The 16,315-nt window shown below is 39.0% G+C and overlaps 1 protein-coding gene and 1 pseudogene across 1 annotated transcript in view; one reads left to right on the forward strand and one right to left on the reverse strand.

The window, feature by feature from the left end:
* Positions 1 to 6,988, reverse strand: part of OR5AU1 (olfactory receptor family 5 subfamily AU member 1) — an 8,509-nt gene extending 1,521 nt beyond the window's left edge. The window contains exon 1 of the mRNA XM_060619148.3: positions 1 to 6,988. This exon is cut by the window's left edge and continues 1,521 nt beyond it. Coding sequence (XP_060475131.1) covers positions 1 to 105 — 105 coding nt within the window. The 5' untranslated portion in view covers positions 106 to 6,988.
* A 4,465-nt stretch (positions 6,989 to 11,453) lies between these two features.
* LOC132669371 (small nuclear ribonucleoprotein G pseudogene) lies at positions 11,454 to 12,272 on the forward strand (annotated as a pseudogene).
* The last annotated feature ends 4,043 nt before the right edge of the window (positions 12,273 to 16,315 follow it).

The raw sequence follows: 16,315 nt of genomic DNA on the forward strand, positions 1-16,315 counted from the left end.
GTACATGCCCAGGAATACCATGAAGAGCAACCTCTGGAGTTGGGGGTCCCTGGTGAGGCCCAAGAGCTCAAACTCAATCTCTTGGCTCAGGTTTGCCCCTTCCATATTTCTCCAGTGCCCTGGTGTGTAAAGAGGGGACCACCAGAAATGATGTGGAACCCTCAGGGGCTCTCACTGGATTTAGTTCTGCTTTGGCTAAGGACAGCCTTCTGAAGACTGGTCTCACTGAAAAAGTCCTTTGTAGCTGGAACTCGGTCATAGAGAGGGTCTTCTCCACTTGGTTGATTGGATAGTCTGTAAGCATTACTAGAGCAGCAATGAAAAACAGAAAAGCAACATATACCATTTGGTCTCTCAGCGACCTTAAGAAGTTCTCAATAATGAAGCAGTTACTTACCAAATATTTGTTGACAGTCTTCCATATGCTTAGCTCTGTGTTCTTCTTGTCAGCAATACAAAAGTGTCTGACTTTAGGGAGCTTATATTCTAGAGATAGTATATTTTGTGTTAAAGCACTCAGGCTCTGGCATCAGACTGCCAAGTTTCCATGCTGGGACCTCACCACTAACTAGCTGTGTAACCTTGGGAATGTTACTTAACCTCTCTGATTTCAGTTTTCTCATCTGTAAAATAGGGATAATGGCACTAATCTTAAAAGACTGTTGAAAGAATCCAATGAACTAATCCATGCAAAGGCACTTGAACAAAGCCTGGCAGGCTAAGAAAGTTCAAAGAACGTTAGCTTTGATTATTCTCACAAGAGAGACAGACCTAGCACATAACTAAATATGATAAATAAAATGAAACAATGACAAAATTTGGCAAGCAACCCACCACCAAACAATACAAGACAGAGACACTTGTACTAAGCAGGAGTGACTGAACAGGCCTTCAGAGGATCCTGAATATTCTAGGGGAGTTAGGGGTGATTTCTTGGCTCAGCTATAAAATTGCCTCTGTGAACTTGGCACAAGCCAAACCCTACTGTGAGTTCTAACAGTGATGAGGGTTGGGGATGTGGAGACATGGGGATGATGTAGGGCTCTGAAGAGCAAACTGAGACTTTGTTCTTGGGAGCATCCTTTACAAAGTCACCAGTCATTGCCAGGAAACAGGTTCATCCTGGACTGAGAAGCCATTGGAGCCAGAGGGGAAGGAACAGCTCTGTAAAGCTCTGTAAATAAAATGCCTTTCCTACTCAGAGAATGAACGAGGCCATGGATGCACTACCTAAATAAACATCATACTATTTTCCCCTCCATTGGTTGCTCTGCCACCATGTTCCTGAATTACCTTTGGGTTCTGGAGTCAGTTAAGTCATTTAAGAGCTCTATGGTCTTAGGTGAGGACACTCAGCTGTGAAGACTTTGAAGCCAGATGTAATTGGGTAAGACAGAAAAGTGCGTAAGTGAGCCCCCTCCTCCTGCCCTGAGGAGTGTATGTGAATGACACCATGGAAGATATTGGGAGGATTCGGGAGAGGAGAGCTGAATTCAGCAGGCAAAGATTCTAGTTTATCCCACTAGCAAAGTTCCCAGAATCATCAAACTACCAGGGCAGGAGAAGATTCTAAACATATGAACAACTAACTTTGACTGTCAAGTAGGTAATGAAGGCACTGTGGCCATTGATAGAGTACTGTGAATGGTGACAAGAAAGCATTGTAATGCCCAAAGAGGTCACACACTCTACTAAAGCTGGGATGCTCAAAATATAAGAGGGCAAATTTGAACACAGAGCATTGGTAACTTCTTTTAAAGCACATGGAGCATAACTCCGTGATTGATTTGATGTCACTGAGGTGTAACATTCAGCCATTCTTAACCCAATAGCTGCTAGTTTGTAATACACCGCATTATTTCAAGGATGTGCGCAGCCCTAGATTTGGGTTGCAAATGTCACTGGCTCCATTGGTTTCAAAGCCAACCCAGCTTCAAGGCAAATTACAAGGACTTCAGAGAAGTGAGTAAAAATCTCAGGATGGAATAACTTACAGGAACTTCAAGGAAGTTGAGAAGTGGTTGTTAAGAGTGGAATAGGACTTCTTGAGATCCAGCTTTGCATCTTTCCTCAATAGACTGTTTCAGTGTGGGTAACTGGTCAAGTATCCCTGATTCTCTGATTAAAAGGATGGACAAAAGCTAAGTCAAGTAGGAATGTGACCAATTATCAGGAGAGCATAGATGAGGTCCAGAGGTGGGATGGGTTGGGGTAGGGTGGTAGGTAATACAAGGGATAGCTGATCAGAGGCTCCAGGTTTGTTACTCGCTTTAAGTCCACTCTCTCTCTTCCCCTCTGCTTTCCCCTCTGCTTTCCCCTCTTATCTCTCTTCTCCACTCTGCACTAAATTCAAAATTACTCTGAACATAGAGAGTACACCAAGCGAGGGATTGTGAAGAAATTGACATCTCTGACAGTTTTTCAAAGGATGCTGGAATACCCTCTATTTCTGTTGGCTACAGTTTGTACCTGTGAATGAAAACTAGGAAGAAAACTTAAGGATGGTCTTATCATATGGAAATAGGCTGGGGAGGGGAGTGTCTAGGAGTGAGAACCAATACCTTGGGCCTGTAGGTGAGGGAGGAGTAGGCAAGAGGCTTTATTTACTCTTGCCTCTTTGCCCTCCTCCCTGGGATAGCAGCAGAGCAGGAGCACAGATAGAGAAAAGGCTGCCAAAGGAAGCAGCTAGTGGGTCTCTTTGAGCAATGATGACCCCAAACAGTGGTTCTTAAACATTAAGCTGCCCTTCCCAAGGTTCACTGGAGGAGCTTGCTATATGTGCAGATCCAGGTCCCAACCTCAGAAAATTTGATCCTGTGGGCCCAAATCTGGTGATTCTGAAACAGGTGATCTCTGAACCACACTTCAAGAAACACTAAACCATGGGATACCTGCAGGAACAGACAGATCCTCCTGAGCCACATATAAATATCCTTTTCTAACCTACTGGAATCCTCTGTGTCCTGGAAAATCAGCCCGTGGGTAGGATAGTTGTCTTGGTCATTTTCTTCCTAAATGTGTATCAATAGTCATCAATTTCCAGAAATCGAAGTATTACCTGATGATAATCAAACACCAGAAGAATTTCCTCCTTCAAAGTTGCTTGACATGTTCTTAAGCAAATACTTTATTTCAAGTAAAGCATATGACTTGATGGCAAAGCTGTTATTGCTCTGGGGGTCAGAACACAAGCCTTCAGTAGAAAAACCATAAAGACAAAACCAGATTTACTGGGTACATAGACTGAATCTGGAGATCAGAGATGCTACTGACTTTAACCTCTCACGTGGTGATGGGAGGAAGACAGCCCTGTTCCCCAAGGCATCCCCTCAACTGATGCTGTCCTGAGGAGAGATATCCCTTCCCCTGGGCAGCCTAGTAGCTCACAGCTGGGGAGGATGATGTGTTCACCGATGAGGGTTTAGGAGGCAGCTGAGGAAGTGAGAATAATTGGCCCCAGGTAGACCCATTAATGTGTTGGCAAAGTTAGTAACCTCTCCAAGAGCCTCTATCCTGAGGAATAATAAGGTGATTGGGAAACTGGGAATGGAGAGAATGGATCCACACGAGATCCCTACCAATATGTTCATCATTAGCCCCCAAAGACTGTTTTCTATTGACCCTAAACTTAACTCTTATGTAATTATTATCTGTACTTCCAGTACAGTGGAAGACGAAGTATTCTTGGTGTTCTTGTATGCCATTTTACCAATGTACACTGTAACCTAGACTATGGCTGAGGACCTTCCTGCCCAAGATCATAGTAAAATTAAAGATGTATACTAGTTTCCAAATATTTGGGGATTTTCCAGGGATCTTCCTATTATTGATTTCTAATTTAGTAGCATGTGGTCAAAGAACATACTTTGTATAACTTGAATGCCTGTGAATTTATTGTGACTCATTTTATGGCCCAGAATATGTTCCATCTTGGTGAACACTCCATGTTCACTTCAAAAGAATGTATATTCTGCTGTTCTTGGGTAGAGTGTTCTATAATAATCAGGTCAGCTTACTTGATAGAGTTGTTCAAGTCTACTATATCCTTTCGGATTTTCTGCCTACTTGTTCAGTCAAGGATTGAAACGGGAGTATATTGAAATCTCTAACTATAATTGTGAGTTTGTTTATTTTTCCTTATTGTTCTTTACTTTTTGCTTCAGATATTTTGAAGTTTCTTTATTAGGTAAATAAACATTTAAGATTGTTATGTCCTCTTGGTAAATTTACCCACTTATTATAAAATTACTTTCTTTGTGCCTGCTGATACTTTTTGCTGTGAAATACACTTTTTCTGATAGAAAAACTGTCACTACAGTTTTGATTACTACTAGAATGGTATATCTTTTTCATTATCTTTACTCTTTTTATTTGCAACTTTTCTGTGCCATTATATTTGCAGAATTTCCCCAAGCAGACCTGAAATCTGGGTCTTTCTAGGATGATGATATGCCTGGAAAACTGATTTCAGATGTACCTTGTCACACAGTAAACATTCAGGAATGTTTTCAGGCTTTACCAGAAAAGCTGGTATGGACTAGGCAAAAATCAAACAAACCCCCTCAAAGGCAACTTTGTGAAGAATGGGGTAAGATCCTCACCCCAATCAGATGCTATCATAGGTAGCTGAATACCTTAATGGAGACCTGAAAGCCAGGGATACTTGTCCCATTGATAGAGTGCTTCTGTGTCTTCTCTATGCAGGTATCATTCAATTCATTTCTCATATCCTTTATTTATGGTTAAGGAAGTTGTGTCCTTTATTTGAGTCTGTTGGCTTGTCACTCATTAAAATCATTTTGAGAACCAACACTCAAAGTTTTAGGTGTGGCCTTTGTAAACATCATATATCTGGAATTTTTTCTTTTAGCCATTCAGAGTATCTCTGTCTTTATGTTGCTGAGATTGGGGGGTTTTGGTTTTTGGCTTTTTTTTTTTTTTTTTTTTAGTTTTGGGGGCTTTTTGATATACATTGAATTTATTTTTACATCTCACCTTGATTTTTCTATTTATCATACTTTTTCCAATTTGCTTCCCTCTCCCATTCTCTGACCTTATTTTTATTTCCTTTTGGGTTAACTTTTATTTAGTTTTTTAAGGTTTATTTTTATGTTTGAGAAAGAGAGAGAGCATGCATGCAAGTGAGGGAGGAGCAGAGAGAGTAGGGGGCAGAGGATCTGAAGCAGGATCCACACTGACAGCAGGAAGCCCAATGCAAGACTCTAACTCACAAACTGAGATCATGACCTGAGCCAAAGTCAGACTTTCAACTGAATGAGTCCCAAGTGCCCCTCTTTGTTTTTCAGTGTACTTTTCCCCCTTCCACTGATTCTTCTCTTTCTATTAGTAGCTATCCTTAAGTATTTAACAATAATATTTAGCAGTCTATCAGATATGCTTAAACCCATGAGTTTATAATGATATGTAAGTAAATTGGTTGATCACTGGGTTAGTTACCTATTGCCATACAACAAATTCTCCCCCAACTTAGTTAAATCAATAAATTTATTTTATGCTACTTGGGAGTGATATACTGTAATTTCCACAATATCCTATTGGTTACACAGGTTGGCCCTATTCACTGTGGGGGAGTGGACAACACAGAGGTATCAATACCAGGACGTGAAAATCTTTGGGGCCATCTTGAAGACTGGCTATCACAATCTGCCCTCTGGCCCTCAATGATTCATGTCCACCTTACATGCAAAATACACTCATCTGCTCTCAAGGCCCTCCACAGTCACATCTCATTACAGTGTTAGCTCAAGTCCATGATCACATCATCCAAATCAGGTACAGGTATGGAGAAATTCATTAGGTAGAGTTACACAGCATTTCTCCTGTACAATTCCTCTCAGTCATAAGACTGATGAACTAAACACACAAGTTACATCTGGCTTCTACACTCACAACATATAATGGCAGGACAGAGATGGGATAACTACTATAGAATAAAGATGGGGGGTAAGGGAAGTTAGGCACACAAAAGTCATTGAGTCATAGAAATTCTGAAAGCCAGTAGGCACTTGTTGGCAATTCCTTGATTAGGATTCAAGTCCTGGGAAATTCTCTGTGGTTCCTGGCTCCACCTCTGAGATCACGGTTCTGCTCACTGAACTCTCCTATATATGAAAACTAGTCTGTGTTTGTGGCTGAGTAGTTTTTGTGGTTTGCTTCCTGGCTGAAGAAGTTTGGCGAATCAAAACACTTCGTTTTATTTTCTACTGTTCTACAGCTCAAGCTGGTAGTGGTTCTGCCACTATTATTCTCTTAAAAACTTCTCTGAATCTTACTAGGATTTTTCTGCTAGACAAAAATCGCATTAATACATGTCGTTGAGATAATTCTCTTCCTTGAGCCTCTGCTGAGACTGCTGAGGCACAATACCTGTGAGCTTTTTAGAAACCCTATTGTTTGACTGAACTAATCTCTGAGGTACCACCACCTTGGATCTTTATATGGTCTTTTTTTTCTTTTAAGATAAAAAAAATTTGTTATTATTTTTTCGGCTTATTTATTTATTTTGAGAGGGAGAGCGAGCAGGGGAGGGGCAAAGTGAGAGGGAGAGAGAGAATCCCAAGCAGGCTCTGCACTGTTAGTGCAGAGCCCAATGTGGGACTTGAACTCACAAACCATGAGATCATGACCTGAGCTGAAATCAAGGGTTGGATGCTTAACTGACTAAGCCACCCAGGCATCCTGTATCTTTATATGGTCTTAACAAAATTTACTGTCTTCTTCAACTTCATCTTGAGACAATGTTGTCCTGAGAATGCCTTAAGTTTTACGTTTCCCACTTGCCATTTGTTAGTGTTAACTTTAAATCCTAAATAGGTATGGACCAAACAATAGAGGTCCAAATGCACAAATCAAAATCTGATAGATATGAAATAAGTAGATAAGTCCACAATCATAGTTGGAAATTTCAATATCCCTCTCTAAACACTGTATATATCTACTAGATTATAAACATGGACATGGAGGGACACCTTGCTGGCTCAGTTGGTAGAGCATGTAACTCTTGATCTGAAGGTCATGAGTTTGACCACCACCTTGGGCTTAGTGCCTACTTAAAAAAAAAAAAAAAAAAGATATGGAAAATCTGGATCACACCATCAGCCAATAGGATCTTATTGAAATTTATACAGCACTCCACTAAACAACAGAGTAGGCATACTTTTTAAGCATCCGAACATACACCAAGATGGATCATATCCTGGGTCATAAAACAAACTCCAGCAACTCTAAAATACTTGAGAGGTGTCTGGTGGCTCAGTCAGTTAAGTGTCCAACTCTTGATTTTGGCTCAGGTCATGATCCCAGGGGCATGGGATCAAGCCTCATGTTGGGCTCCATGCTGAGCATGGAGCCTGCTTAGGATATTCTCTCTCTCTCTCTCTCTCTCTCTCTCTCTCTCTTTCTCTCTCTCCTCCCTGCCATTCTCCCCCACTCCTGTTCTCACTCTCTCTCTTTCTCAAATAAATCAAACAAACAAAATAATCGAAATAGTACAGAATATGTCCTCTAATCATAATTGCAACAAACCAGAAATAAATAAGAGAACAGGAAATAGGAAAATATGCAAACACCTGAACTTTAAACAAAACAAATATGAATAATTTATGGATAAAAAAGAAGTCTCAAGGAGAATCAAAATTACATTGAACTGAATAAAAATTAAAATACAACATATTAAAATTTGTGGGAAACAGCTAAAGCAGAGCAGAAAAATACATTTATAGTAATAAATGCTTATATTTTAAGAAACTAAAAAAGAGCAAAACAAGCCCAAAGCAAGCAGAAGAAGGGAAATTATATGGGGAAAAACTGAGAGCTTTCCCCCTAAGGTCAGGAAAAAGATAGGGATGTCCACTCTCACCACTGTTATTCAACATAGTATTGGAAGTCTTAGCCTCAACAGAAAACACAAAGAAATAAAAGGCATCCAAATTGGCCAGGAGGAAGTCAAACTTTCACTCTTCACAGATGACATGATACTCTATATGGAAAACCCCAAACATTCCACCAAAAAACCAAATGCACGGAAATCGGTTGCATTCCTATACACCAACAATGAAGCAACACAAAGAGAAATCAAGGAATCAATCCCATTTACAATTGCACCCAAACCCATAAAATACCTAGGAATAAATGTAACCATAGAGGGGAAAAATCTATACACTTAAAACTATAGAAAGCTTATGAAAGAAATTGAAGAAAATACAAAAAATGGAAAAAGATTCCATGCTCCTGGATAGGAAGAACAAATATTGTTAAAATGTCAATACTACCCAAAGCAATCTACATATTCAATGTAATCCCTGTCAAAATAACACCAGCATTCTTCACAGAGCTAGAACAAACAATACTAACATTTGTATGAAACCAGAAAAGACCCCAAATAGCCAATGTAATCTTGAAAAAGAAAACCAAAGCAGGAGGCATCACAATCCCGGACTTCAAGATGTATTACAAAGCTGTAATCATCAAGACAGTATGGTGCTGGCATAAAAACAGACGCTCAGATCAATGGAAAGGAATAGAGAACCCAGAAATGGACCCACAAACATATGGCCAACTAAGCTTTGACAAAGCAGGAAAGAATATCCAATGGAATAAAGACAGTCTCTTCAGCAATTGGTGCTGGGAAAACTGGACAGCGACATGCAGAAAAATGAACCTGGACCACTTTCTAACACCATACATAAAAATAAACTCAAAACTGGAGCACCTGGGTGGCTCAGTCAGTTAAGCGTCTGACTTCAGCTCAGGTCATGATCTCATAGATCATGAGTTCGAGCATCACCTTAGGCTCTGTGCTGACATCTCAAAGCCTGGAGCCTGCTTTGGATTCTGTGTCTCCCTCTCTTTCTGCTCTCCCCCTGCTCACATGCTGTCTCTTTCTCAAAAATAAATAAAGATTAAAAAAATAAACTCAAAACGGATGAAAGACCTAAATGTAAGACAGGAAGCCATCAAAATCCTTGAAGAAAAAGCAGGCAAAAACCTCTCTGACCTCAGCTGCAGCAACTTCTTACTCAACACGTCTCCAGAGGCAAGGGAAACCAAAGCAAAAATGAACCATTGGGACCTCATCAAAATAAAAAGCTTCTGCACAGCAAAGGAAACAACCAGCAAAACTAAAAGGCAACCAACGGAATGGGAGAAGATATTTGCAAACGACATATCAGATAAAGGGTTAGTATCCAAAATCTATAAAGAACTTATCAAACTCAACACCCAAAAAACAAATAATCCATTGAAGAAATGGACAAAAGACATGAATAGACACTTCTCCAAAGAAGACATCCAGATGGCCAACTGACACATGAAAAAATGCTCAACATCACTCATCATCAGGGAAATACAAATCAAAACCACAAGGAGATACCACCTTACACCTGCCAGAATGGCTAACATTAACAACTCGGGCAACAACAGATGTTGGTGATGATGCGGAGAAAGAGGATCTCTTTTGCATTGATGGTGGGAATGCAAGCTGGTGCAGCCACTCTGGAAAACAGTATGAAGGTTCCTCAAAAAAACAAAAATAGAAATACCCTATGACCCAGCAATTGCACTACTAGGTATTTATCCAAGGGATACAAGTATGCTGTTTCAAAGGGACACATGCACTCCCAAGTTTATAGCAGCACTATCAACAATAGCCAAAGTATGGCAAGAGCCCAAATGCCCACTGATGGATGAATGCATAAATAAGATGTGGTATATATATACATATATACATATATACATATATACATATATACATATATATGTATATATACACACACACACACATATACAATGGAGTATTACTTGGCAATTAAAAAGAATGAAATCTTGCCGCTTGCAACTACGTGGATGGAACTAGAGGGTCTGACTTCAGCTCAGGTCAAAATGCTAAGCGAAATTAGTCAGAGAAAGGCAGATATCATATGACTTCACTCATATGAGGACTTTAAGATACAAAACAGATGAACATAAGGGAAGGGAAACAAAAATAATACAAAGACAGGGAGGGGGACAAAACAAAAGAGACTCATAAATATGGAGAACAAACTGAGGGTTACAGGAGGGGTTGTGGGAGGGGGGATGGGCTAAATGGGTAAGGGGCATTAAGCAATCTACTCCTGAAATCATTGTTGCACTATATGCTAACTAATTTGGATGTAAATTTAAAAAATAATATTAAAAAAATAAAAAAGAAGGGGAATAATTAAGAGCAGAAAAAATGAAATTGAAAATAGAAAACTAGAAAAATCTGAACAAAATGTGGCTCTTTGAACAAATCAACCATCTTAATAAACCTCTATCAAGACTGACAAATTAAAAAGACACAAGTTACCAATATCAAGATTGAAACAGTAGATAATCACTACAGAGCCCACAGACATGAAAAGAATCATAAGAGCATAGGTCAAACAACTCTACCCAAATTCAACAACTTAGATAAGATGGATCAATTCCTAAAAAATAAAAAAAAAATTATAAAAATCGCTCAATACAAAATAGATAATAGGTAATTGGGTTCCTAGTTTTAAAAATCCTTACAAATAAATCTCTAGATCTAGATGGTTTCAGTGGCTAGTTCCACCAAATGTTTAGAAAAGAATTACACCAGTTCTACATAATCTCTTCAAGAAAATAGAATCCTTTCCAAATCATTTAATGGAGCCAGTATTACCATGATACCAAAGCACACCAAACCCAAACCAAAAACCAGAACAACACACACACACACACACACACACACACCCCTCATGAATATAGACACAAAAGTCTGCAACAAAATATTAGCAAACAAAATCTAACCATGTATATAAAAAGAATTATGCACCATGGCTGGGATTGATTCTAGGGATGCAAGATTGGTTCAACATTTGGAAAGCAGTCAATAAATCCACCATATTAATAGGCTAAAGAAGAAAGTCACACAATATCATCTAACGCACAAAAAACACTTGACAAAATTCAACACTCATTCATGGGAGGAAAAAAACAACTTCTCAAAAAGTTAGGAGTAGAGGAAAATTAGCCTAATAAAACCTACAGCTAACATCATACTTATGGTAAAAGACTGAATACTTTTCCCTTTAAAAGTAGGAACAAGGCAGGATATCTGCTCTTACCATCCTTATACATCATTGTACTAGAAATCCTAGCCAGTGTAAGAATGAAAGAAAAGGAAACCAAAGGCATCCGTACTGGAAAGGAAGAATTATAACTATCCCTTTTTCCAGTTGACATGACTATCTAGGCAGATGAATCCACAAAATTCTCAGTGAACTGAGAAATTTCTTTTCTCAAAGAAGCTACCAACAAATTAACCAACAAAACTCCTAGAATAAGAGTTCAGTGAGGCTGCAAGATACAAGATCAAGATATAAAAATAAAAGAATAAAGTGGAAGGAATCATTCTAACCAATTTTAAGACAGTTTTACCCAATTTTACAGTTAACAAAAACATGGTATGGACAGGTGGATAAATACATTGATCAATGGGACAAAATAGAGAACCCAGAAATGGAACTTACACAAATATGCCCAATTGATTTTTGACAAAGGTGCAAAAGCAAGTCACTGGTAGAATGATAGTCTTTTCAACAAATGGTGCTGGAGCAATTGAATAACCATGGGTAAAAAATAAATTAAAAAAAAAAACTTCAATCTAAACCCTACATCTTATACAAAAAATAACAAAGTGGATCATAAATGTAAAAGAGGGGTGCCTGGATGGTTCAGTCGGTTATGTGTCCGACTCTGGGTTTTGGCTCAGGTAATGATCTCACAGTTTGTGAGTCTGCACTGACAGCATGGAGCCTGCTAGGGATTCCCTGTCTCCCTCTCTTTGTCCCTCTCCTGCTGCGCGTTCATGTATGTGTGCGCGCACGTGTGCCCTCTCTCTCAATATAAATAAACTTAAAAAACGTAAATGAGGAGGCATCTTTGAGGTAGACACCATGAGCAAAGCTCACGCTCCCGTGTTGGAAAAATTTATAGACAAGAAATTATCATTGAAATTAAATGGTGGCAGATGTCCAAGGAATATTGCTGGGGTTCGATCCCTTTACGAATCTTGTGATAGATCAGTGTGTGGAGATGGCACTAGTGGGCAACAGAACAATATTGGAATGGTGGTAATTCAAAGAAATAGTATTATCATGTTAGAAGTCTTGGGACAAATATAAACAATGGGTGTGTTTACCGGAAGAAACCAACTGCTTCCACATGTCCCCTCTCCTAGCACCTGTTTTACTACAAAATACAAATCAGGCTATGCATTTTCTTATTGAACTTTTTTTTTTTTTTTTTTTTGCTAAATAAACGTTCATAATAGTCAAAAAATGTAAATGATAAAACTATAAAGTTTATCAGAGAAAACATAGGAGAAAATCATCAGGACCTAGTTCTTGGTAAAGAGTTATTAGAAATGACACTTAAAAGCATGATTGGGGTGCCTGGGTGGCTCAGTCAGTTAAGTATCCAACTTCAGCCCAGGTCATGATTTCACTGTTGGTGAGTTCGAGCCTCACGTTGGGCTCTACTGGCAGCTCAGAGCCTGGAGCTTGCTTTGGATTATGTGTCTCCCTCTTTCTGCCCCTCCCTTACTAGTGCTCTCTCTCTCTCAAAAATTTTTTTTAAAAAAGCATGATCCATAGAAGACAAAAATTGATAAACTGGACTTCATCAAATTTAAAAACATTTGCTCTACAAAAGGCTCTGTTAAGATGAAAAAACAAACACAACCTCTATCAAAACAAAACAAAACAAAACAAAAACACCAGCAATCTTCACAGAGCTAGAACAAACAATCCTAAAATTTGTATGGAATCAGAAAAGACCCCAAATAGCTAAAGCAATCCTAAAGAAGAAAACCAAAGCAAGAGGCATCACAATCCCAGACCTCAAGATATATTACAGAGCTGTAATCATCGAGACAGTATAGTACTGGCACAAAAACAGACACTCAGATCAATGGAACAGAACAGAGAACCCAGAAATGGACCCACAAACATATGGCCAACTAATTATTGACAAAGCAAGAAAGAATATCCAATGGAATAAAGACAGTCTCTTCAGCAAATCGTGCTCGGAAAACTGGACAGCGACACGCAGAAAAATGAACCTGGACCACTTTCTTACACCATACACAAAAATAAACTCAAAATGGATGAAAGACCTAAATGTAAAACAGGAAGCCATCAAAATCCTAGAAGTCCTAGAGGGGAAAAACAGGCAAAGACCTCTTTGACCTCGGCTGCAGCAACTTCTTACTCAACACGTCTCCAGAGGCAAGGGAAACCAAAGCAAAAATGAATCATTGGGACCTCATCAAAATAAAAAGCTTCTGCACAGCAAAGGAAACAATCAGCAAAACTAAAAGGCAACTGACAGAATGGGAGAAGATATTTGCAAACGACATATCAGATAAAGCGTTAGTATCCAAAATCTATAAAGATCAAACTCAACACCCAAAAAAACAAATAATCCAGTGAAGAAATGGACAAAAGACGTGTATAGTCACTTCTCCAAAGAAGACATCCAGATGGCTAGCAGACACATGAAAAATGCTCAACATCACTCATCATCAGGGAAATACAAATCAAAACCACAATGAGATACCACCTTACACCTGCCAGAATGGCTAACACTAACAACTCAGGCAACAACAGATGTTGGCAAGGATGCGGAGAAGGAGGATCTCTTTTGCACTGCTGGTGGGAATGCAAATTGGTGCAGCCATTCTGGAAAACAGTATGGAGGTTCCTCAGAAAATTAAAAATAGAACTCCTCTATAACCCAGCAATTGCACTACTAGGTATTTATCCAAGGGATACAGGTATGCTGTTTCAAAGGGACACATGCACTCAAATGTTGAGAGCAGCACTGTCAAACAAGACATGGTATATATATATATACAATGGAGTATTACTCGGCAATCAAAAAGAATGAAATCTTGATGTTTGCAGCTATGTGGATGGAACTAGAGGGTATTGTGCTAAGCGAAAATAGTCAAAGACAAATATCATATGACTTCACTCATATGAGGGCTTTAAGAGACAAAACAGATGAACATAAGGGAAGGGAAGCAAAAATAATATAAAAACAAGGAGGGGGACAAAACATAAGAGACTCTTAAGTATGGAGAACAAACTGAGGGTTGCTGAAGGGCTTGTGGGTGGGAGAATGGGCTAAATGGGTAAGGGGCATTAAGGAAGACACTTGGGATGAGCACTGGTTGTTATACATAGGGGATGAATCACTGGAATCTACTCCTGAAATCATTATTGCACTATTAGCTAACTTGGATGTAAACTTAAAATAAAATAATATAGAATAAAATAATAAAAAGATAAAAAAAATTACAGAATGAGAGGAAATATTTGCAAACCATTTGACAAAGGATCTGTCTCTAGAATATATAAATAACTCCCCAAACTCAGCAGTTTCTTTTTTTTAAGTTTATTTTTGAGAGAGAGAGAGAGAGAGAGAGAGAGAGCAAGAGAGTGCACACACACAAGTAGGGGAGGGGCACAGAGAGGGAGACACAGAGGCACCCCTCAGAAGTTTCTTTTTTTAAGTAAGCTCTGTACCCAGTGTGGGGCTTGAACTCATGACTGAGATCAAGAGGCACATGCTTTACTGACTGAGCCAACCAGGCACCCCTCAAGATTCAGCAGTGTAAAAAAAAAAAAAACAATTATAACATAGAAAAAAGCCATTCACAGACAATTCACCAAAGAGGGTATGTGGATGGCAGAAAACCACGTGAAAAGATGGTCAATATCATAGCCATTAGGGAAATGCAAACAAGTAAACAAAAACTACAAAAAAATGAAAACAAATCCCCACTACATACCTACTGAAAAAGTGAAAATAGGGGCACCTGGGTGGGTCAGTCGGTGAAACGTCCAAATTTTGGTTTCAGCTCAGGTTTTGTGAGTTTGAGCCCCGCATTGGGCTCTGCACTGAGGTGCGGATCCTGCCTGGGATTCTGTCTCTCTCTCTCTCTCTCTCTCTCTCTCTCTCTCTCTCTCTCCCCCCCCCCCCCCCCCATGCTCATGCTGTCTTTGTCTCTTTCATAATAAGTAAATAAGCCTGAAAAAAAAGTGAAAATAAAAACTAGCAACAATCCTGGGTCGTCTGACTGAGTCAGTGGAGCATGTGACTCTTACTCTCAGGGTTGAGTTGAAGCCCACATTGGGTATAGAGATTACTTTTTTAAAAAAGCAAGTAGTGACAATCTCAAATCTTGCCAAGAATGCAGAGAAACTAAATCTCTTGTACTTGTTGGTGGGAATGTAAAATAACACAGCAACTCCGGGAAATAGTTTAGCAATTTCTCATAAGATTAAACATATACTTACCATGCCACTCATCAATCACCACACCCCTGGGCATTTATCCCAGAGAAATGAAAGCTTATGTCCACAAAAACTGATACACAAATATTTATAGCAACTTTTATTTGTAATAGCCCCAAACTGGAAGCATTGCAAATGTCCTTCGACAGATGAATGGGTTAAACAAATTGGTACATCCACAGCAATAAAAAAGAACAAACTATTGTTACATGTAACAACTTGGATGAAATTCGAGGGCACTGTGCTGTGGGTGTCTGTGGGACAGCCCTTCTCAAAAGGTTACATAGTATGATGTCATTTATAGAACTTCTTGAAATGGCAAAATTATAGTGATGAAGAACAGATTAGTGGTTTACAAGGGATAGGAACAGTTGTAGGAGGATGGGGGACACAGTACAATGACAAATAGTATAAGAGTTCTTTTGTGGTGATGGGACAGTTCTGCATATTGAATGTGGTGGTGATTACATGAATCATACAGGTGATAAAATTGTGCAGAACCGCCCCCCACCACCAACATGAGTGAATGTAGTAACTGCTGAAATCTGAATAAGGTCTGGAGTTTAATAGTAATGTGCCAGTGTTGGTTTCTTAATTTTGAAAAATGTACCATAGTAGCATTAAGATGTTAACATTAGGCAAAACTGGAGGGTGGGTAGACAAAAAGCTCTCTGTACTCTTTGCAACTTTTCTGTAAACCAAATGTTACTCCAACATTAGAAGCTTATTTTTTCTTAAACCTTTATTTATTTAAATAATCTCTATACCCAACATGGGTCCTGAACTCTGGGCCCTGAGATCAAGAGTCACATGCTCTTCTGACTGAGCTAGCCAGGTGCCTCTAGAAGCTGATTTTTTAAAAAGGAAAGAAAAAAAAAATTAAGAAAAAAAAATTAAATATTTTTTAATGTTTATTTATTTAGAGAGAGAGTGTGAGTGGGAGAGAG

The sequence above is a fragment of the Panthera onca genome, chromosome B3, assembly GCF_046562875.1.
Source record: "Panthera onca isolate mPanOnc1 chromosome B3, mPanOnc1 haplotype 2, whole genome shotgun sequence".
Classification (NCBI taxonomy): Eukaryota; Metazoa; Chordata; class Mammalia; order Carnivora; family Felidae; genus Panthera; species Panthera onca.